At 35.2% G+C, this 24,428-nt stretch overlaps 2 protein-coding genes and 1 long non-coding RNA gene across 9 annotated transcripts in view; 2 read left to right on the top strand and 1 right to left on the bottom strand.

The window, feature by feature from the left end:
- The window catches only part of LOC125663821 (anillin-like), a 31,101-nt gene extending 23,483 nt beyond the window's left edge, over nucleotides 1–7,618 (top strand). For all 6 annotated transcript variants that reach the window (XM_056152717.1, XM_056152654.1, XM_056152682.1 and 3 more), the window contains exons 17-19: nucleotides 410–517; nucleotides 4,820–4,992; nucleotides 6,641–7,618. In XM_056152717.1, the coding sequence (XP_056008692.1) occupies nucleotides 410–517; nucleotides 4,820–4,992; nucleotides 6,641–6,773 (414 nt within the window). In that variant the 3' untranslated portion in view covers nucleotides 6,774–7,618. The remainder of the gene's footprint in view (nucleotides 1–409; nucleotides 518–4,819; nucleotides 4,993–6,640) is intronic.
- An 11,087-nt stretch (nucleotides 7,619–18,705) lies between these two features.
- On the bottom strand, nucleotides 18,706–19,639 carry LOC125663512 (uncharacterized). Its single transcript, XR_007365576.2, has 3 exons — nucleotides 19,328–19,639; nucleotides 19,033–19,181; nucleotides 18,706–18,818 (listed from the first exon to the last, which is right to left on the bottom strand). It is a non-coding gene; the product is annotated as an uncharacterized LOC125663512 (long non-coding RNA).
- Nucleotides 19,640–21,063: 1,424 nt separating this feature from the next.
- LOC125663819 (protein arginine N-methyltransferase 5-like) overlaps nucleotides 21,064–24,428 on the top strand; it is a 44,642-nt gene continuing 41,277 nt past the window's right edge. For both annotated transcript variants that reach the window (XM_056154397.1, XM_048896202.2), the window contains exons 1-2: nucleotides 21,064–21,223; nucleotides 22,601–22,719. In XM_056154397.1, the coding sequence (XP_056010372.1) occupies nucleotides 21,132–21,223; nucleotides 22,601–22,719 (211 nt within the window). In that variant the 5' untranslated portion in view covers nucleotides 21,064–21,131. The remainder of the gene's footprint in view (nucleotides 21,224–22,600; nucleotides 22,720–24,428) is intronic.

Here is a 24,428-nt window from a genome sequence, read left to right as displayed (position 1 = left end):
GAAATGGGTTTCATTTGTTAAAATACCTTTGATAGGGTATGAACTGTGACACTTCATGCTGGCCTCTGTGAGTTTGGACTTATAAATAGTACAGTGTCACAGTTCATATGCTCGTGTATATTCAGAAATGTAATTTATTTCATATATTTACATCCTAGACTACTTTCATTTGTCGGAATTCCCAGCCATTAAAATATAAGTGTTACATTTTATCAAGATTCATTAATATGTGTATTGTTTACAAAGTTCTGTAGTGCATTCATGGGGAAATGGTTATAATTACAATTTGTGAAGAACATTGGAAATATCAATATTTTCTTGTAAATATTCAGAGTTATATCCCTTTTCCTTTAGTAATTCCTTTGAAATTTTTTCTTGTTTCATCAATAAAATCTGTTCATTTTTGTAGACAATGTTTGAGGATGTCAGTGGATTTGGTGCATGGCACAGACGATGGAGTGCTCTAAAAGGGAACAAACTCTGCTTCTGGAAATACCCTGATGAAGAAACCAGAAAGGTATTTAATAAATTCATGGCAAGATAAATCTGGAATAATGTCATGGGGGTGTGATTTTTTCTCTTTTTTGAGGAAATCCTCAGATTTGGTCAATTTTTTATAAAATGATAGATGCTGGGTTTGATCTAAAGTGACAGAAAATGATATTTTTCCAGGTAGAGTGAGGTGTTTTCCTCCCTTTTTGACCAATTTTCCTCTTATTTCTGAGGAATTCAGTCACATCCCTGCAGTCAGTGTTATATTAATCTAGAACAATAGCCGTGTGTTATATAACTGCAATAATTCCTGTACTCCTTTGCATTTTCAATGTAATTTACACTACATTTCAACCACTTCAAAATTTGCAAATTCAACCAGTTTGCGGTGATCCTGGAATTGTTTGGGTGTGTTGGGAAGTAATTGAGTGTAAATCATAGAATCTGATCTGTCTCTAAAATATTAGAACCACATTCACCCAATATGAACCAGGACTTTTGAGAATGAGGCTGTCTAACTGTTATTACATGTGTATAAAACTTGTATGCTGTCAGTATGTATCAGACTGTTGGTAAATGGGTAATACACTATTGGGGTTAGCTGCAATAATGTAGCCCTATCCAATATTTTTTTTACACCCCCCCCCCCCCCAAGAAAATCGAAGAGGGCTACATTATTGCAGCTATATTGGAGTTGGTGCTGTACACTGTTTGTGAACACATCATAAATTATCCAGATTCTATAGAAATAGACAGAAATTTTACATGTAACTGTATTAGAATTTCATCATTCTTTATGCATAAAGAAAGCTTCAGGGATTAATTACAAGAACAGTTGCAGATATTGGGTTTATACAGGAGAGTGATTTATTACTATAGGTTACAATATGTACATATATATATTAAATGATTGAAGGATTAAGGAAGTTAGCACCTGAGCTTTTGAGCACAACTGAGCAGGATGTTACAACTAAGTATTTACTGGTTCAATACTGATCCCATTGGTGCAAACATATTACACATCTATTACTGAACCCTATCCAGTTTTAACATTTTGTGTCAATTCAAATTTTGAAAGGGTTTGACAGGGGTTATATTTTGTGGCGGAAGGATTGATTAATCAAAAAGTCCTAAATCTGCATGATAATACAGTTTCTTTTTCATCCAATTTTCCTTCTATTTTTGGATGGGTTGTACAACATGCAAACAGCTTATAAAATGGTGAATGGCGGGCGGGCGGGCTTCCCTGTAATAGGATATGTACTTTCTGTAATCAACTCCTCTTACACTTTTAACTTGACATACCTCAAACATTGTACAATTGCTATGGACACATTGAAGATGTGCATTTGTCTTTTTGGAAGTGATCTAACATTCTTCGAAAAATTTACATGTACCTGATGTAGTTGAACTTTGTCATTTTTTAAGCATCATGGTACCTACTTTGTTTAACCAACTCCTCATAGCTTTTACTTGACATTTTTCAGACCTTGTACATTATAGATGTTATAAAAACATTGAAGATATACATGTGACATTTTAAAATTGCTTCTGTGCATAGGCGCCTGGGTCAAGGATATTGCACTATAACCTATATGTAAACAATGAAGGAAATTCCAACCACGAATAAATATTTCTCTCTGATCTATGGTGTCTCTTTATACATTTTTTCATGTTCCAGGAAGCTTAAATACACGTGTCATTATCACAGAACACTAATTTATCCACGTTTTAAAAAGTGTCTTATCCCACTGATTCATAATATATAACAAGGCTTGCAACTCAATCTACCCCTTTCCGTACCCCATGACAGATATTTGTCGATTAAAAGTTATTTACACTGCTTACCAGCCAGTTTCTGGGCCCCATTCACTCCCAGTAATTCTTCTTTAATAATTAAAATCCTCTAATAACAGCTGTCTATCCGTTGTATATTTTTAATAATTTTTTTCTGTCCAGAGTCATCTCATTCAAATCTCTAATCACGGAAGTGCGTAAACAGTACAAAACTCGAAACGGAATAAGGGATATCCGAATTAATCTCGAGTTCTGAAAGGCTATGTAAACCCCAAAGAATATTGAGAGTATTGGCACTCTATCTAACAACAGCCTAAACTATCAAGGTTTTATGAATTCCAAAACAATGCGACATAAAAAGAAATGAGAACAAAATAAAATAGGTACCCAGAAGTGAACGAGGGGGTAAAGGGCCGGTTCCTACCACTTTCCCCCCACTAGGATCTTTTTCTTTCAGCTTAGATTAGTTTCACTACCTGTCTTATACATTCCCTCCCCTCAATTGTTGTTTAGGTGAGATGATTAAACAAAAAACCAGGCACGTAGAATCGGGGTGGGTGGGTGTTGCCTCCCCCCTTTTTTTATAATGACCATTATTTGTGGTTTGTAATACAATCAAATATATTGTGTGAGCCGAGCCGAGCCCCCCCCCCCCCCCATTTTTAACAGTAGTAGTGAAAGAAGAATCAAGTCCTGAAATAGTAGTAAAACCCTTTACTCACCTCCTCCCCATGGAGTATAAGAAATTAAAAACTAGGGAATTTCTTTTTTATTTGAGGCATTATAAGACATCTCTTCCCCCGCACAAATTAGGAATTTTGTTGATGTAATTTTTTTCTTTCTTTTTTTTTTTCCCTTTTGTTATTGTCTTTGCTTGTGAAGATTTTTATTCTTTCTGCTGCTACCGGTCGCGAGAGTTCAGTGGTTGAGCTTTGTAACCGGGAGGTTGTGAGTTCGAGCTCCGATCGTTTTGTCAAACACTCGGTATTTAGGAGTAAGAATCACGGGTTTTTCAGTTTAACTCCCCTACAAATGGCGATGTCTCAATGTGAGTATAACATTCTCGACGGGAAGTAAAACAGAAAAACCAACAATCTTCTGTGGAGATTTTACTGCTATTTCATGACATTAAAGCATACATTCCTCTCATTAAATTCACAATATACTACTCACTACTACTGTTGAAAATGGGGGGGGGGGGGGGGGCACTCGCGTCTGCATTACCAAATAACAAATAGCGCCAATGCTACAGTGTATCGATATCCTCTGGGGGTTACATAGCCATAGTATCTTTCGGAACTCGAGATTAATTCGGATATCCCTTATTCCGTTTCGAATTTTGTACTGTTTACGCACTTCCGTGATTAGAGATTTGAATGAGATGACTCTGGACAGAAAAAAATTATTAAAAATATACAACGGATAGACAGCTGTTATTAGAGGATTTTAATTATTAAAGAAGAATTACTGGGAGTGAATGGGGCCCAGAAACTGGCTGGTAAGCAGTGTAAATAACTTTTAATCGACAAATATCTGTCATGGGGTACGGAAAGGGGTAGATTGAGTTGCAAGCCTTGTTATATATTATGAATCAGTGGGATAAGACACTTTTTAAAACGTGGATAAATTAGTGTTCTGTGATAATGACACGTGTATTTAAGCTTCCTGGAACATGAAAAAATGTATAAAGAGACACCATAGATCAGAGAGAAATATTTATTCGTGGTTGGAATTTCCTTCATTGTTTACATATAGGTTATAGTGCAATATCCTTGACCCAGGCGCCTATGCTTCTGTGTTGTTGTTGTTGGGTTTTTTTAATTCTACATTTAATGTAATTTTTTCGATGTTTTGTACTGCTGTCTCTATGATAGATAACATATTTAAAGCAACCAGGCCATTTCTATTCATGAACTGATTTTTATACTTCTATACGTGTATTTCAGTTTTATAATTAATGATACAAGTAGTTGAGACTTGGAACTAGTTCAAATGTAATTTATTAATTTAGTTGATATATTTTTAATATTGAGCTGATGTAATAGATTTTGCATAAACTCTTGCAAAAGTACATTTTATTGTTGCATGAAAAATTTCTAATTTTGCAAGATTCAAACCTATGATCCACAGATTTATAGGTTAACCCATACATTGTATATCGACTGTAAAGATTCAAACCTATGATCCACAGATTTATAAGTTATTACTCATACATTGTATATCGACTATAAAGCTACCTTGATAAGATTTGAAAATTTAAAAGACCAGGTAATTTAGTAAAGACCTTCATTTATTCATATAATACAAAACAAAGCATATCACGTACAGCTTGATGTCTGATACTACCTTAAGTAAAGTTCTACAACTCCTGACATTTATACCATGTTTGCTAATCAATGTCACAAAACAAACATCTTATAATAAAAACACCCTATATAACCTTCTCACGGGCGTATTATGTACTGTTCACGGTACTCTTGTTATATATATAAGTAATAGAATTTAAAAGTAGAAGTTTATTTTTCTGTAGGAGCCAATGGGAGTTGTTGATTTAAAAAGATGTGTGACGGAGAAAGTGGGCCTGATCCCTCGAGACATCTGTGCCAGACCCAACACATTTGAAATGGTTACAGTCCGCCAGCCCAGACGAGGAGAGGAGGACACGCTGATCAGCAAGACCTACAACACCATGACATCCACCAGGTGATTCTACTAACATTTGTGTTGTCATGACATCCACCAGTAGATTCTACCAACATTTGTGTTGTCATGACATCCACCAGTAGATTCTACCAACATTTGTGTTGTCATGACATCCACCAGTAGATTCTACCAACATTTGTGTTGTCATGACATCCACCAGTAGATTCTACTAACATTTGTGTTGTCATGACATCCACCAGTAGATTCTGTCAATATTGGTGTTGTCATGACATCCACCAGTAAATTCTACCAACATTTGTGTTGTCATGACATCCACCAGTAGATTCTGTCAATATTGGTGTTGTCATGACATCCACCAATAGATTCTACCAACATTTGTGTTGTCATGACATCCACCAGTAGATTCTACCAACATTTGTGTTGTCATGACATCCACCAGTAGATTCTACCAACATTTGTGTTGTCATGACATCCACCAGTAGATTCTACCAACATTTGTGTTGTCATGACATCCACCAGTAGATTCTACCAACATTTGTGTTGTCATGACATCCACCAGTAGATTCTACCAACATTTGTGTTGTCATGACATCCACCAGTAGATTCTGCCAACATGTGTGTTGTCATGACATCCACCAGTAGATTCTGTCAGTATTTGTGTTGTCACGACATCCACCAGTAGATTCTGTCAATATTGGTGTTGTCATGACATCCACCAGTAGATTCTGCCAACATTGGTGTTGTCACGACATCCACCAGTAGATTCTGCCAACATTGGTGTTGTCACAACATCCACCAGTAGATTCTGTCAACATTTGTGTTGTCATGACATCCACCAGTAGATTCTGCCAACATTGGTGTTGTCACGACATCCACCAGTAGATTCTGCCAACATTGGTGTTGTCACGACATTCACCAGTAGATTCTGTCAACATTTGTGTTGTCATGACATCCACCAGTAGATTCTGCCAACATTTGTGTTGTCACGACATCCGCCAGTAGATTCTGCCAACATTGGTGTTGTCACGACATCCGCCAGTAGATTCTGCCAACATTTGTGTTGTCACGACATCCACCAGTAGATTCTGCCAACATTTGTCTTGTAATCCAGTCATTGGAATGTTCAGAAATATTCATTTACTACTGGTCTACCCATATTTTGACTTGGATGTTAGAATCACATAGGAAATAAGCACACCTATGCATATGTACAAGGAGACACCACTGTCGGGTTCAGTAGGACCTGTTTTGTTTGAAAACTAATTGTTTATTGCGATGACCCACTTATTGTGAAGAAATATATTGAAATATAAAACATGTTGAAAGGGTTCTATTAAATTTCAGATATTAAAGCTTTTGTAAAATGAGCTCCAGACATATAGGAAAGTAATAAAGCATGCAGGAAAATGTTCACTTCATGCATAGAAAAACAGCTTGTCCCATTTTGAAAATGGTCAAAGTGGTTTGTTTCTGTGTTTTTGTTTTGTGTATCCTCCATTTTACAATAAAGAGTAAATTCAAATTCATTCAGTTAAAGTTTAAAAATTCACCCACTTGGGATGTGGTTTTAAAATAGATGAAAATAAGTTGTGTCAAACTTGACCTGTGTTCAGTGGTACAAAACTACTTGTATGTATAGTTTATTGGTCTGTGATGTATGTATAGCAATGCCTTGTTTTTGTTTTAGGCACATGATTTCTGCTGACACTAAAGAGGAGAGAATAAACTGGTGTAACAAGATCAACCGGGCACTCGCTAACATCAGGACCTGGCACTCGGATGCACTGCGACCAATCAAAATGCCCAAAACCAAAGAGTGATTTAAACAAGCAGTATATCACTCTGGTGCGTGTATCAATATATCTTCCAGTGCAATAGACAAAACATGATTTTGGTATTTGCTTACATATAGGAGTGATCAGTGATTGATATGAGTGCCGAATATTTATTTATTGTTTGTTTCATTCAACAACACTGCTTATACTATGATACATTTATAACTCCCGCTGTATACACTTACATAACTAGTTGAGTAATGTACCACATTGTCAGGTACATGTAGGAATTCACATGAACATTTATTTTTCATCCTCTGAAAAAGCACATACTGTAAACATTTTTTTACAAAAAGGAACAGACTTGACTCCTAAAACCAAATTTAAGATCTGTCTCAGAACTTTGATTATATGAAATATGAACTGTCTATTTTTAAGAAGAAGAAAAACACGGTAACCTTTGTTTCAAGATTGTGTTGATCACAAACTGTTCTTTCTTCCTGTCTTTCTTAAATCCTGCTGCATTGTTTCAAATCACCAATCTTGAACAAGATCCCATTCCATTGATGAACTATGTATCAGATGAATTGATGTAGATGGTGCGGTGTGTATTAGAAAGTATACAGTCATGCCGCTACTGTTACTTGTAATCTCGTGAGTTTTGTAATCATGTCTTACATTGCCTATTGATATTCTTGGAGTACTAGCCTGTATTCACATTGTTTTTATTATTCGCCCTTTGTGTGCTGTAACAGAATTAATCTTTGTAATACACCCAAATAAAAGCATTTTGTGATCATGTAGATACAGATTTTTACCCACATCAACTGATATTTGTGTAATCTCATTTTGAGGCATTTTGGGATTAAAATAAAATGCTTGTCCACATCCTCTTTAGTTTTTCTTTTGAATGAGTCTAAAGGTTTAAGTTTTGTGCTAACTAGCCTCAAGAATTGTATTTATTCAATACAAGTCTAATTATCTGATCCATAGGAATTTGTTAGATCTCTTAGTCAATATAATTAGGGTCCTACCGTAACTAAGTTTCCTTGAAAAGATTTTCATGAATTGTATCCTTTTAAAACACTTGGATTTAATAGGTAATGGTAGACCCCTTTTCAAACCTTGTTCTTACAAAGTTATGGGACTTAGAATTATTTATATAATTAAGGTACTAGCACTTTCTATGACTTGTGATAATTTGAGATTACTGGATAAGATTTTCATGGAATTTAAAGGTAATGCTTGGATTAGACAGGAAGACCTCTTTCAATCAGATGACAGTGCAATAGACACAAGAAATAATCTGGATTTTACCTCGGACCTTAGAGCAAAGATATTGGTGCAACTTTGTGTCATGCACTTTCCTCTGTTTATAATGAATAAACATTTAACGGGCGTATCCAATCTCTACCCAGAGTTATCGTTCCCGCTATGCACCACTAATACTAAAAATCATATCAAAACGTACTAAAACTAACTTAGCATATCAAACTGTAATGATCATATCTATTAAGCAAATCAAACACTTGTCTGAATTTTATAAACACAGAAGTTATGGAGCGCCAAATTAACATAAACTCAAATAATTGAAGATATCTTCAATTATTTGAAGATATCATCAATTCATTTGATGAGCGCAACAACTGAATTAAAGATCTCTTCAAATAATTAATGATATCTTCAATTCTGAATTATTACGCGCATTAATTGAATTGATGATAGCATTAATTCTTCAACTGAATTGATGCGCGCTTCAATTGAATTAATGATCTCTTCAAATGAATTAATGATATCAACAATTGAATTGATGTGCGCTACAATTCAATTGAAGAGAGCAATAATTGATATAATGCGCGCATTAAATCAATTGATGAGAGCAGTAATTGAATTGATGCGCGCATTAATTCATTTGATGAGAGCAATAATTGATTTGATGCGTGCATTAATTCAATTATTGCTCTCTTCAATTGAATTAATGATATCTTTAATTCATTTGAAGAGAGCAATAATTCTTTTAGAGAGAGCAACTATATAATTAAAGATATCTTCAATTCAACATATCCACAATTGAATTAATGATATCTTTAATTGAATTGTTGCTCTCTTTAAAAGAATTGATGCGCGCATTAATTCCTTATACAAAAGCATTGTAAATGATTTAAAGATATCTTCAATGGAATTAAAGAGATCATCAAATTATTTAAACCGAGCTCTAACTTAATTATTGCGAGCAATATTTCTACTAAATTGATGCTCTCATCAAATGAATTGAAGAGAGCAATAATTGAATTAATGCGCGCATCAAATCTATTATTGCTCTCATTAATTGAATTAATGCGCGTGTCAATTGAATTGAAGAGAGCAATAATTGAATTAATGCGCGCATTAAATCAATTATTGCTCTCATTAATTCAATTGATGCGCGCATTAATTCAATTGATGAGAGCAATAATTGAATTGAAGCGCGCATTAATTCATTTGATGAGAGCAATAATTGATTTAATGCGCGCATTAATTCAATTAAAGAGAGCAACAATTGAATTGATGATATCTTCAAATAATTAAAGATATCTTCAATTATTTGAGTTTATGTTAATTTGGCGCTCCATAAGAAGCTGGTAAATATGAGACACCTGAGCGAATTAAAAGGTTTTATATAAATATTCATTCATTCATCCAATAATACTAGAATAATCATGGAATTCGTTGTTTTTGTGAACTTACTGTAAGATTTTAAGCTTAACACTAAAACTTGTAAAATCATACTTTATAATGCAATAGGTAGAAATAAGTTTTGCCAAGAATCTTGACATTCAGACGTTGACAGAGGTGTTGTCGCGTAGCGTAATACGCCCTCTGGTGAGAGATTGGGGCGTATCATGTGCCGTGACGCTACGGTGCACTTTATTGAATTTGATGGGGGAAAAGTGTACTTCTGCCAAAATAGGGTAAGTAGTACACATCCAATAGGAGTGGAAAACTGTCGCAGTATTGATCAGTAGTATAGAGAGGATGCAAGAACTTCAGGCATGTCTCTAATCGGATCTATGCCAAAATCCTCATCATTGTAGATTCAAGTATGTTCAAATCATGATTCCAGGGAAATGCTTATTGTATACAGTAAAACACCATTATAGCGAACCTCCAGGGCCATCGAAAAACAGTTTGTTGTAACTAAACTTCGTTATATCCAATATAACAGATTATAAAAATGTGTAACCTGACCCAAACCAGGTTGTATCGTATAATATGCCCCCCAAATTAAATTCATTCATTACAGTTTAACGCAGAAAGACAAAATATTAATCTTCGTTTATCAAATTGTGCCGCGCAAGGATTCAATTAGCAACCACGACGAAGTGTCGCGTTGTGAAGGCAGCCATCTTAGTTCTACAAAATCTATTCATCAAAATTGTAAACATAGTTACTGAAGTGAAATTTGCTACGAACTTCACAACAGATATTTACATAAAAGCTACGGATGTAATGATGTAGTGCATATGCTGCCCTTTAAGATGCCCCGACAGAGATTGAGAAAGTACGGGAAATTGTTTAGTCTTTGACACCACAAAAAACAAATCTTCAAACAGAAAATGCCTAATTTGTGTTTTTTTATCTTATAAAAGTTTTTTTTTTTTTTTTTTTTTTTTTTTATACAATTAGCATACTTGATTCTAACGATCCGGCGTACTCGGGATGACCGGAGACACACTTGATTGTGAGCCGGAATTGCGTACGCATCCAGCCGGGTATACAAGCCGATTGAACCGGAAAATTTTGATAGACGAAAGCGGCTTCAAGCTCGCGTCCTTGGACACAGTGTCGAGAGTTGCTTATTCGAAGACAAAATGTTTTTAATTTTACAATGGTGAAACAAACCTGATTTGTAAATATGCTGGTCATTCCTATGCCGAATAATGTTTATCCAATAGAAGGTCAACATTTTCATCACTGTACTGTAGCCAGGTCACTTGATTCTAAGCGCGTTGTCGGGTATACCCGGCTTAGTTCGATTAGGCCGGATTTTATCAGAATCTGACAAGTATGCTATATATTAAAACTTTTGCATGCAACATTGTTACCAATATTAAATCTATATAAGCAATGAGGTGAAGTCATCTGATGAAATGTGACACGTTTTTCCCTAGAGAGGTGGATCAAGCAACCCCCTCCCCATTGAGAAATGTATAATTGTAATTCAAAATGATCAGGGCAAAATTTACAAATACTTGATATACATATAATATATAAAAACGGCCCCGGGATAGATCTTCTCCCATAGGGGGAAAAAGCGCCCCAGCATATAATTTCCCCCTATGTACAAAGTCAGTATACAGGGGCGGATCCAGGAATTGTGGTTACGGAGGGTGCCACTTTGAGGCAGTGGGTGCAGGGCGAAGCCCTGGTGGGGGTCCAGGGGGGCGAAGCTCCTGGATTTTACAGATTTTATGGGGCTTGAAATATTTCTCCTATTAAGTCATTTGTACTATTTTCTATCATTTTAATAAGGTGAATAAAATGACCCAAATTTTAAGGGTTTTCAGCTCACCTGAGCTGAAAACTCAAGTGAGCTTTTCTGATCGCTTTTTGTCCGTCTGTCTGTTAAACTTTTCACATTTTCGACTTCTTCTCCAGAACCACTGGGCCAATTTCGACCAAACATGGTCAAAAGCATCCTTGGGTGAAGGGCTTTCAAGTTTGTTCAAATGAAGGGCCATGTCCCTTTCAAAGGGGAGATAATCACAAAAATGCAAAAATAGGGTGGGGTCATTTAAAAATCTTCTTCTCAAGAACCACTGGGCCAGAAGAGCTGAAATTTACCTGAAAGCTTCCCGACATATTGCAGATTCAAGTTTGTTCAAATCATGGCCCCCGGTGGTAGGATGGGGCCGCAAGGGGGATCAAAGTTTTACATACAAATATATAGGGGGAAACTTTAAAAATCTTCTTCTCAAGAACCACTGGGCCAGAAAAGCTGATTTTTACATGAAACTTTCTGACATAGTGCAGATTCAAGTTTGTTCAAATCATGGCCCCCGGGGGTAGGATGGGGCCACAAGGGGGATCAAAGTTTTACATGCAAATATATAGTTAAAATCTTTTTCTCAATAACCATTGAGTCAGAAAAGCTGATATTTACAAGAAAACTTTCTGACATAGTGCAGATTCAAGTTTGTTCAAATCATGGCCCCCGGGGGTAGGATGGTGCCACAAGTGGGGGGGGGGGGGTTCAAAGTTTTACATACAAATATAGGAAAAATCTTTAAAAATCTTCTTCTCAAGAACCATTGGGCCAAAGAAGTTGACATTTACATGAAAGCTTTCTGACATAGTGTACATTCAAGTTTGCAAAGGGCAGTTTGGGCCATAATAGGGACTAAGGTTTTACATGCAAATATATATGGAAAGTCTTCAGATATGGGCCAAGGTGACTCAGGTGAGCGATGTGGCCCATGGGCCTCTTGTTTGGGAAAAATTAAGTTCTCCCAATAAAGTAATTCAAGAAATCAAAGGATTTTGTCATTTATTTCTCCGGGAGTGGAAGAAATTATTGCTTCTTTTATTGTACATATTTAGTATATTTTCCGAAACAAGATACCGCGATTTACCTTAAATTTGAAGAAAAAAACGCCCCCCCCCCCCCTCTAAATCCGCCACTTGTATAGAATTTCCCCCTGGGCGGAAAAACGCCCTCGTATAGAATTTTCCCCCTCCTGTTTTCGGATTTCATCGACCGGAATCTTTTTCTTCTCGTGTAGAAGCTTTTGAATGAATAAAGAATGAGGCAAACCCATGCAATTGAAGATAATAAACAATGAAATTTGTTATTATTGCTATAAAGAGGTACATGTTATCAAAAAAAAAAAAGTTACAAAAAGAAACGAATATGTGCTGCTAAATTGTTATAGTTTAATTAAATAGATATCCGCTCATTAATATTACGATATTCATAAAATAAAGGATTTTTTTTTTTTAGATGTTAAAGTTGGGTTTACACGCTGAAAACTTTGAATTGCGTATAGTGAATTCAATATGCTTCCCAAAAGACTTTAACGATGGTCAATATCATTAGGGTTTTTCGTAAAAAGTCGATTAAAAGATATACAATTAAAATATCTAAAATGTAAATTAGATACACTGTATAAATAAAAGTAACCGTTTATCTAAAAGGACATTAACTTCTTCCCAACTTCACTATTTCAGATGTTAGATACTGGTAAATAACAGCAAAGACTTAAGATGAATGAATGAATTTTGATATACCATTACACGATATGAATAATTTCCTTTTTATAAAAAAAAAACAAAAAACATGAGATGATGATTGTAATACACAAGACCCTCAAAATAAAAAAAAAAATAAGAAGAATTCCTGGGTCTAGATAAGCAAGAGAATTCTAGTAATAGAACTGGAAACGGATACATAGCTAAAATGTAAGAGGGGGGGGGTACTGTCATTTGGGGGGGGGGGGGGGGGGGTTCTATACTGGGGCGGTTTTTCCTAGGGGGGGGGTTGGGCCCGGGTTAATTCTTCGTAGGGGGAAATTCTATGCCAGGCCCATCTTTTCGAGGGAAATGTCTATCCCGGGCCTGTTTTTCCGGGAGGAAAGTCTAGGGGGGAGGTTCTATGCTACAACACCGGCATGAACCTTTGCTGTTCATTCCCTCGTGTATTTTCAAAAATGGAGATTTGTTTTATACATTTACTTTCTATTTCTGTTGAAATTCCCATTTGTTAAACTAACTGCTATATTTATCAAGATTCATATATGCATTGTTCACAACTGCAATGCTAATTTGACTATTTAACAATGGTAATAATAGTGTTCTTTATTTATACACGATAGAACAATTAGTTCACAGTGGCTTCTTGTCCATATTGTTCTTAACCTATATATATATTATCAACACCAGTATATCATTTGATTCTAGGATAAATAAGACGAAATACTTGATATATATTTACGATATTTTCGTCAGATACAAGTATTACTTAAGAATTCTTAAAAAGTATATCTAACTTAAAGGTTTTGGTTAAGAAATAGACAACTTAAAAGTGAAAAAGAAGTGCCAGGAAATGCTCAGAATGCAGTTTTTGCACCATTTACCCTTAGAGCTTCTGGGGGCCGCCTACAGTGGCGGATTTAAGGGGCGCAGCCAGCGCCCCCTCCCCCTAAAATTTAAGGTAAATTGTGGTCTCTTGTTTAGAAAAATGTAAACAATAAAAGAAGCAATAATTTCTTTCACTCTCAGTAATAAATGACAAAATCTTTTGATTTATTGAGTTACTTTTATTGGGAGAACTTACATTTTTTTCCAAAAACGCTGAAAATTTCCGTCGTTTTATTGATTTCCCTCTATCAAAAAATAGTAAAAATTAGTACATAGGAGACATTTTTGAAGCCCTATAAAATCTGTAAAATCCAGGAGCTTCCGGGGACTTTGCCACCCCCCGAGCTTCGCCCTAGATCCACTGGGGGCCTCAAGGTGGCCCTCAGACCCCCTGTTTCATAAAGTTGCGCCTCTCCCTCTAACTGCAGTTCCTGGATCCGCTCCTGGCCTAGGCTCCCAGATCCCCAGCCTATTGGGAGTACAACCTTTAAATCAGCTTTGTCTTCCTTTGATGGTGATTAGAATGACTAGAACTTTGGAAACAATTAGTAAGTAAACTAAGTTTTTTCATGTATAAAATCTGTCTTAAGATATTCCCTAAAATGTTATGTACACCATCAAAGGGTGCAAATGGGGTAAGGGTAAAAGATCAAGTGTTAGAACCCCCCCCCCCTTCACAAATTCCTGGATCCGCCCATGTGAAGGTTACATTCATGAGTATACGCTATCTATATACATAAAACTGAAAACAAAAACAAATATGTCTTTGATTTCCAGAGTGAAATGTTTCTTTAGGATATTTAAAAAGTGTCCAATGCTGGGTAATATTTTAAAAATTCTGACATTATTCCATAACTGTGAACCGTAAATTGTAAAAGATCTTTTAAAATATTTTTGTCTTTGCTCTCTGGGTATACAATGAATTACTTTGCCTTGACCTGGCAAACCTACTACTGCTAATTTCGTGAACATACTGAAAAACATGGAAACAATCGGTAAAACTTTTAAGACAAGAACGGTAGTTCTATATAAACATGAAATAGTTGGATAGAGGCGTCAACCTAAGTTGCTGCGTCATTTCTGTTGTAGGTGCATGAAAATTTCTATTTAGAATCACTCTGGCATCTCGCTTTTGAAGTTTTCATAATTTGTCAAGATCGCCCTTGTTTTTCTTATTGCCCCAAACAGTACAACAGCAGTTAAAATGAAGAAAGGTAATTGTAAAAATTTTCAGTAATTCAGTCGACAACAATGAATGCAATCTATACAACAAACCTGTTTTGCTTGCAAGTTAGGGGGGGGGGGGTAAAATTTCAACATGTTCAGACCATGTGAGACATCTGCCAATACAAACACCAAGTAGTTTTGCACATGATACATTTCCAATAACGATATTGTAATTTCTTTATTCTTAGCACTGTACCAATTACCAAGCACTGGGTTTTCTTAATTGAGATTGATTGTAAGTTTGTTTTTATCCATCCATTCCAACGCATTCTTAAGACCACTATGTAATTTGTTTTCTATAACATCTATAATTTCAACTAAGACATCTTGAGTTTTATCGTCCGCATACAGGCGGGCTGCAGAATGTTGTAAGCAATCTGGGTAGCCGTTTACATCGAGAATAAAAACAAAGGACCAAGTATTGATCCTTGAGGTACTCCTATTGTAATACCTAATTTGTCTGGCTAAATTCCATCCCACCTAACACATTGTGATATATTTGTCAAATAAGATTTTAACCAGTCGTATGAGTTTTGACATATATTCCAAAAGACAGTAGTTTGTGAAGTAATACTTGATGATTTACCGTGTCAAAAGCTTTACTTAGATCTACAAGTAAGACACCTTATTATATAAGTTTTCCATTGTCAATGTTTCGTATCAATTTTTCAATTATAGTATGAAGAACTGTTTCGTAGGAATGCTTGGGACTGAAACTAAACTGTTTTTCATTGATGAGATTATAACGCATTTAGGTATTCATGAAAATAATTGTGAACATGCCTTTCAATAATTTTGCTGAGAAAAGGCAAAACAGACACTGGACGGCAATTGATAACCCCAAAATTTTCATCCGGTTTTTGCAGTGCGGTAACTCGTGCATATTTTCCACTCACCAATAGACACACTTGACTTATAGAACAATTCATTATATGTGTTAAAATATCTCCTATTTACATGAATACTAATTTTTAAGAGTTTAGCAGAGACATCGTCGAAACCAGTAGATTTTAAGTTAGATATAGACAAAACCTCAGATGAAAGGTGAAGATAACGGAACAGTGACCAATTTCATAACTCCTATAAGCAATACAAGACACGTGTATAGAGTTGGGCAAACACGGACTCTCTGTATACCAGAGGTGGGATCAGGTGTCTAGGAGGAGTAAGCATCCCCTGTCGATCGGTCACATCCGCCGTGAGCCCTACATGTACATCTTTGATCAGGTAAACGGAGTTATCCGTAGTCAAAATCAATGTACCAAGAACGGCCTAACAATCGGTATGAAACACGTCAGACAGATATGATAAAATGTTCGCTGGTGAGAGTTAATGAAAATGAACCTCTCGGTATCTGTTGGTTAATTAACACCACGGGTAAAATGATGTCAAATTTAGCTGCATATTTGAGCCCGATATTAGAGAAAAAGTCATTAAATTACAATTTAGGTCATTAAATATATCTGCAATTTCGAGAGTGCACGTGATTGTCTCCGTTGACTTTTAAGTGTGATGTTGAGGACTGAGTTCGCTTCGAAGGTAGAAATTCCTTTAAATATTGTCCCACATAGTTTAGGTTTGGCGTGTGCTTGATCGACAGCCTCGTTCCCACATTGTTGATTTGCACCCCGATTCTGTTACGCGCCGCTTTGTACGTTTTCCAGTTTGCGTCTGGTTTGGATTTAAGGGATGACTTCAGCTTTCCTATCGTCAATTTGCCATATTCCATTATCACCAGCATATGGTGTTTATGTGTCTCTACTGATTTGACACATAAAAGCATGTTCTGCATATGATCAATTCTTAACTTGAGGCAAGCTACGGACAAATAAGTTTATATTACAGGGGTTTTAACAGTTCGAAAATTCTGTGGTCGTTACAATGATGTAATTTACAAATACAAGCTGTCACTGGGTCGAATGCTGTCTGACATGTTTCAATATACCGATTGTTAGGCCGTTCTTTACCAGGGCCGTAAATTACATGGAGGCGGAGGAGGCAGCTGCCTCCTCCAACTTTTGAGCCAAAAAAAATTAAAATTTAAAGTTCATTAGAATTTATGTTGTTTCCAATAACTAAGAACATGATACCTCCCTTAAAAAGCATTCCAAATCTTTCTTTTAGAATGAGTTTGTCAAGTAACATCTTAGAAGGCCCTAGAATCAAGGATTTTGCACGAAACGTGTTCAGTGTGCACAAAATGTGCTCAGCGTCTGGGGGCCTGGGCGGCCCCCAGACCCCCGCCTAATTTCCTGCCTCCTCCAAATTGAAGGTTAATTTACGGCCCTGTTTACATACTGATTTTGACTATGGATTACTCCGTTTACCTGATCAAAATATTCTGAGCTTACATCGGTTGTGACCTGTCAACAAGGGATGTTTACTCCCCCCTAGGCACTTGATCCCACCAGTCCTCTGGCATACCCAGGGGTCCGTGTTTGCCCTATTCGTAACTTTTTATTTTTTATGAGATAGATCACTGTTAATTATCTTCACTTCATTTATGAGAAAATGGCCATCACTACAACTTGTAGAAATAACGAAGGCAAAAACATTGGAAATGTAAATATTTTTGAAATATCCCGTTATCAAAAAGAAGTATTTTCCATGTCCTACCAGTGATACGATTTTATGCATTTTGAATGTGTGCGTCATGGTATTTTTCTGAATGCTTTGGAATATACTTGGGAGCTGGCAGGTCTGACCAATAGTTCTCTAGCTACCTCCTAATTGACGTGAAACAGGGAAGGAGAAATTTATGACTGCATGGACCAAGAATTGAACCTTGCATTACCTGTCAGCTGCTCTAGCCACTGAACTATTCAGACTGAAATCCGCGATCCATACCCAGGTAGCACAACAACGTTATTAAAACGTTGTAAAAACATTGTGAAAATGTTATGAAAACATTTTCTAAAACGTTATTATAACGTGGTTTGTATGGTTTTTTAAACGTTGGCATAACATATTTTGAAAACATTGTACTGCAACGTTTTGTAAACATTCCTAAGAAACGTTTTCATAACATTTAGAAGAAACGTTTTGAGAACATTTCTAAGAAACCATTTGAGAACATTTAGAAGAAACGTTTTAAGAGCATTTATAGAAACCATTTGAAAACATTTAGAAGAAACGTTTTAAGAACATTTATAGAAACCATTTGAGAGCATTTAAAATTCAATTTTACAAGATAATTGAATTTTACAAGATACATTCTTCCAACAATTTTGATAAATGTTTTCAAACCCTTTCACCAATGTTTTTATATACTGTGAATATGTTTAAAAACATGAACCGTAATAAAATAAAATAAACAAAAGTCTTCTTTGCAAATAAAATTTGTATTTTTGGAAAAATCAGTCCATATAATATTAATTATTCCGAATACGATGGAAATTCATCTATTTGTATCGACTTCTTTCCCCTTTTTTTCTGAAAAAGATATATTTGAACATGAAACATAAATTTACAAAATTATTACTCATTTATGCGGACAACTGCATGTACTATGTGTATTCACACAGCTGATGAAGACATGATCAACATGTGATATGCTACAGAGTTGTATAAACAGACCCGCATAAGGTTTAACAATGTTTTACTGTATTTTTCTGATGACAAACTTCATATATACCTTAGCATAATTAGTTCCTCCAGGAAGGTATGGGACGAATCTGAGGACGTCTAAAACTTCTCGTTTGATTGTCGCAAACGAAACAGTTTTCTTTGATGCTTTGCGTGCAGCAGCTATAAAAATGTGAAATGGAATTCATTGTAAAAATTATATACATGTATTAAATCAATGCATGTATTTAAAACAATTGAATTACAACATCAATCAAAAATGACATGTACTACATATACTGAAATGAAATCATGAGGACAAAAGTGATGTACTTATATGTTTTAGTTTATTATCATTTTTTATTTAATATACCAAATTTGTATTGTTTAAACTTACAAAGAATGATTTTGTACAGGGGTGTTCCAATAAAGGCTATTTTCGCTTTCTGTCCAGTGCCACTAAACTGGCTCATGCAGTTGTTAGTCATTACAGATCTCATCACTGCTCTGCTTATCTCCACCCTGCAGAGAGGCCATGGCATTTATCTAAAACGAATGTCATGTTTTAATTATAGTACAATATGAATGTATAGTATATGGATTTTACGGATGAAAAGACGAATTATTAAATTAATCATACTTAAATCAGTACCCTTTATAGATATACACATAAGCAATTTAATTCCTTATACCAGTTTCTTCTTTGCACTCTCATCTATGGAGTCCTGGAAGTCTTCTACTTCCCTGCCGTGTCCAGCCTGTTTCCTGATGGTACAGTTGATAATCAGCTCGCAGACTCTGTGTAACAAGAATGGCTTGTGTTTTCCAAAACTTCGACCTACACAGCATATCAAATCGCGAGAAAATTGCATAACTATAGGATCGGCTGTATGAGTCTTGGCCATAGTATCCCGCTGTGTCATTCCATTATAACTCTCCGTAAACACATTGAAAGGGGGAATTTAATTCCCAGAGCAGAGCATGCATGCCCACAAGCAAATGAAATGAATTCCATTGTTTAAAATATTGTTAAGTTAAAAATAGACTTTTACTCTTTTTTGTATCAAAGATGTTTTAAAACTGATGTAAGATGACTTTCGGTAATTTAGAAGCATGAAATCATTGTCCTTAACTTACAAAATGATTATCATAATTCAATATACTGCAGTTGAGTCTTGTTAAACATTTTTTTTTTTAGTGTTATATCAATTAAATAAATCAAATTAAGTTGAAGTACGAATAGTTTTTTAAAGTTATATGTATTTCTGTAACGTTTTAAAAATGTTTTATCAACATTGTAAGGCAATGTTATATTTGTGTTGGCTGGCAACATTTTAATATTATGTAATTTAAAAAAAAAAATCATTTTCAAAAGAATATATTTAAAACACTACTTTGATTTGGGTCACTTTTTGAAAAACATAGTATATTAAGTATGTTTTTAAAATCATTATTAAATCGTTTTGAAAATGTATTTTGAAATGTTTAAAAGAAAGATGATCCTAACATTTTCAATAATGTTTTTATAATGTTTTTAAAACGATGACAAAATGATTTTAAAACATTGTCAAAAACGTTTGCTTATAGCGTTTTTACAACTGAAAAAAAAATGTTATTATAACATTATAAAAATGTTTTGTTAGTAATGTTTTCCGATAACATCCCTACAACAGGAATACAATGTTATGAAAACGTTTTGTGCTACCTGGGTATCACTATCTTCCTTCCTTCCTCTTAATATTAATTATTTTCGCCCTCGAAGACACACGGTTAGTACCCACATTCTTTTGCCCATTTTCAGGACTGTCACCCGCAAGTCCAAGGTGGTCAACACACCAAATGTAGCAGGAAAGGAGAAAATTTATGGCTGGACGGGGAATCGAACCTGAGATTTCCGCATTACTAATCAGGTACTTTAACCACTGGGCTACCTATAGGCCAATATCCACCGTCCACATGATCCAAACCACTATACGTATGCAAGTGGAGTAAATTTCACAAAACTGATCATATGTTGAAGTCTTGGGGATATGAAATAAGAGAAAAACCAAGCTACAAAATCCCCTGACCTGCCATTGATCAGAAATTTTGTAAATCATAGTTATTTAGAAAATCCAGTTCAGAGTGGTATGAATTTTTATCTCGATCACCTCGCTATATAGTTTATCCAGAAAAACCGCGCAGTTTGGAACTTAATAGTTTGATAAAAATGTGAGATGGCATTGGGAATTGAAAAATAAACAAAGAATCCTCAATTTTTCAGTTATTTTTGGGGAGTGGATCAAAGGGAGTGTGCTAGTGGATGGCTTTGCTTGATAAATATTGAGGAAAAATTTTTCACAAGTTGTGAAGAGAAATTTTTCCAGAAGTTTGTTTTGAAGAAGTAGCATGTATTAAAGAAATGTAATCCCCTTAGTGGACCGGGTTCAACATCCACACCCTTTACCAATCGGGATCGACATCCATCTATCCATTTCATTCGAATTCCCTCAAAATATGCCCGTGAGGATGGCACGTGCGTCTTGTGGTCGTGATTTTCACTGTTGTCCAGACATTAATACAGCAGTAGAGAACTCCTGTAAATCAGGGTAAGATTTATATCCAAATTTCTATCATCGATTTGACTGATATATACTGACGGAGTTTAAAGGGGCATCGCATGGACACGATTTGAGCTGAAATTTTTTCAAATTATTTTTCCATTTTTGATGTTTAGAATGCTTAATTAGGGTATTTCTAATGGTCAGGCTAAACTTTGAGTGTCAGTTGTCAAGATACATGAGAGATACAAAGCTCACACTTCTTTGTTATGTGAACCACAGGGGCTCGTCACGATTTGTCTTATTTGACATCATTTTTCCCTATGTGTATTTCTGACTGTTTTGCATTAGGATACACGGTGGTACTTACCACAGGAGTTTAAATTTTATCAATAAAGTCAATAAAATTCACTTGATTGACCAAGCCATGAGGTATGCGTTAGCATAGCGAACAGGAATGAAACGCCGTTTTGGAGAAATCTTGAGTTTCGCTTTGAACTGCCGCGCAATGAGTATAACTCGTAAGTATTTATCACTAACAACATTTGCCTACTTAAATTTGCCTCCTAACCCCTCTCTAATGCTGTCAGTATCCACTTTATTCGATTCCGTGTAAACATTGACTTTACCGAGGACCCATTGCAATACGTCACATTCACTCCGGGCCTGACATTTTAGTATTCCTTATAATTTAAAGTTAAAATAGATAAAATAAAATGCTATTAATCCTTCCACATATTTTTTTAATCAAATGAAATAAATCACAACAGATAAAATCCTCAGTCATATCAATTATTATATTTTGAGGCCAGAAACTATGTTCAGAATTTAAAAACAAAGGGCGATAATTGTGTAGAAAGTTGCATGTGCGGGAAATCATTGGAGTACAAAAATGTCAGGCCCGAAGTGAATGTGACGTATTACTGGAATTATGCAACATTTTACCTCTCCAACTGATTGTTTACCGGAAATGTCGGACAATCAGATGAATTTTGCAGTCTGTCAGAAATGAAATCTCCCATCTTTTGAATGAGACCTAGAAAAAAGAACTCTCAATACTAAATGGCATGAGAGTCTAGCTTACATGTATCTGACAATAGGTACATACGATAGTCATTGTCAACAGGACCTATAAAATACTTCCAAAATTACAAGAGGTCATCAACATTATTTGCAGTGTTTTGTAAGAAAGAACGCTATGTTTATGAAATAACTCTTTAAAAAACAATATTACATATTGGGAAGAATTAACGTGTTTTGACAATGACAAATTGATGAAATTTGAAGACAAGGTTGATTTTAATGCTTACTGTACAGTGTACTTAGCTCTTTGTAGCTCTTTACCTAGTGAAGTCTGTACATGAAAAGATAAAAAAAAAATACCATACAACCAAGCAGTAAGAAAATTTATAATCTACTCCTCAGGTTTGATTTTGTTTGCCTGCCCATTGTGAATCCAAGATACAAACGAGAATTTCTTTATGGACCGGCAAAGAATCGTCCTGGTCCACTTACAAGATCTGACCTAGCTTTATCAGGTCAAGGTAAGGTTATATTCCTGTCACAGTAGCTTTTTAGCTCACTTGAGCTGAAAGCTCAAGTGAGCTTTTCTGATCGCCTGTTGTCCGTCTGTAAACTTTTTACATTTTCGACTTCTCCAGAACCAATTCTGGAGAAGAAGATTTCAACCAAATTTCAACCAAACTTTGCAAAAAGCATCCTTGGGTGAAGGGCTTTCAAGTTTGTTCAAATGAAGGGCCATGCCCCCTTCAAAGGGGAGATAATCACAAAAAGGCAAAAATAGGGTGGGGTCATTTAAAAAAAAAATTTCAAGAACCACTGGACAGCTTCCTGACATAGTGCAGATTCAAGTTTTTTAAAGCTGTATAATCCGATGTTCATGTACTATTTTTGAACAGAATTACTTTAAAGCATATTAATTAGTTTTTAAATTATTAACTTTCCCTTAATTACATACTTGAAAACATTAGTATGTAAGAGAAAACAGGTAGAAAATTATTTAAAAAGTAAATATAGTGGGTACACACAAATTGTACATTGTCTGTTAGTTATCTATAGATAGTCCCATGCGGGGGGAATCCCAACATGATGTAATAACTCACACGCAACTGTCTATTTAAGACTGAAAGAACGTTAAACAATGAATTTGTCCGAGGTATTTGATATTTTTTATTTCTCTCAAACTTATGTCAAGGTACTAATTGTAACAAAATACACAGCTTTACACAGACAAGATCATCGATGATCTGAAAGTCTGAACTGAACATGTGACTGTTATTTGAAATGGCAGAGTGACGGTTTTTTGTAAACATCGATTTAAAATCAAATAATTTTGGCTAAAACAGATGAAGTAATGCATGACGTGTCATACAGCCTCATGAATAAGTACGTGTGATGATTTAACAGCAGTTTTACAAAGTGGAAAAAATGTCAAAATTCGGACCATACAACTTTAAAATCATGACCCCAGGAGGTACATTGGGGTCACAATAGGGAATAAAGGTTTTACATGCGAATATATAGGTAAAATCATTGGAAATCTTCTCAAGATTCACTGGGCCAGGAAAGTACAAATTTACATGAAAGCTTCCTGACATAGTGAAGATTCAAGTTTGTGTGGGGTGGGGCCACAAGTGGGATCAAAGTTTTACATAGAAATATATTGGGAAAATCGTTAAAAATCTTCTCAAGAACCACTAGACCAGAAAAGTTTATATTGGCATGAAAGCATCCATATACAGTAAAACTCGAATATAGCGAACACGGATATAGCGAAATTAAGGCTATAGCGAAGTGAAATAGATTTCCCCGGCAAATTCTTCATATATTCTATATAAAAATCTGCGTCTATAACGAACACGGATATAGCGAATTTATGGATATAACAAAGTAAATTCCTATTCCCCTTGAATTAAAAATGAACGTAAAAATCACCTTTTATAACAAATTTATTTTTTTCATTTTAAACTCTTTTTATGATTTTTAACAATTGTTTTCCATTAACATAAAGGATTCACACTTATTACAAAATTTCTGTTTGTATTTTTTCAAAAAAGGTTGTTAATGCAAAACAATACTCACACATACGTTTAGGAAATATATTGTCAGTATTGTTTACTATTCTCGTTAATTAAATTTGAAGTTTGATTGCATTTATTTTATCGCACACTCCTTTATTTGTGTACATCAACAAGTAAATGACAATTACAATAGACTGTACATGTATTGCGCG

This window comes from Ostrea edulis, chromosome 1 (genome assembly GCF_947568905.1).
Source record: "Ostrea edulis chromosome 1, xbOstEdul1.1, whole genome shotgun sequence".
Taxonomy (NCBI): domain Eukaryota; kingdom Metazoa; phylum Mollusca; class Bivalvia; order Ostreida; family Ostreidae; genus Ostrea; species Ostrea edulis.
This window is presented reverse-complemented; position numbering and strand designations above follow the sequence as displayed.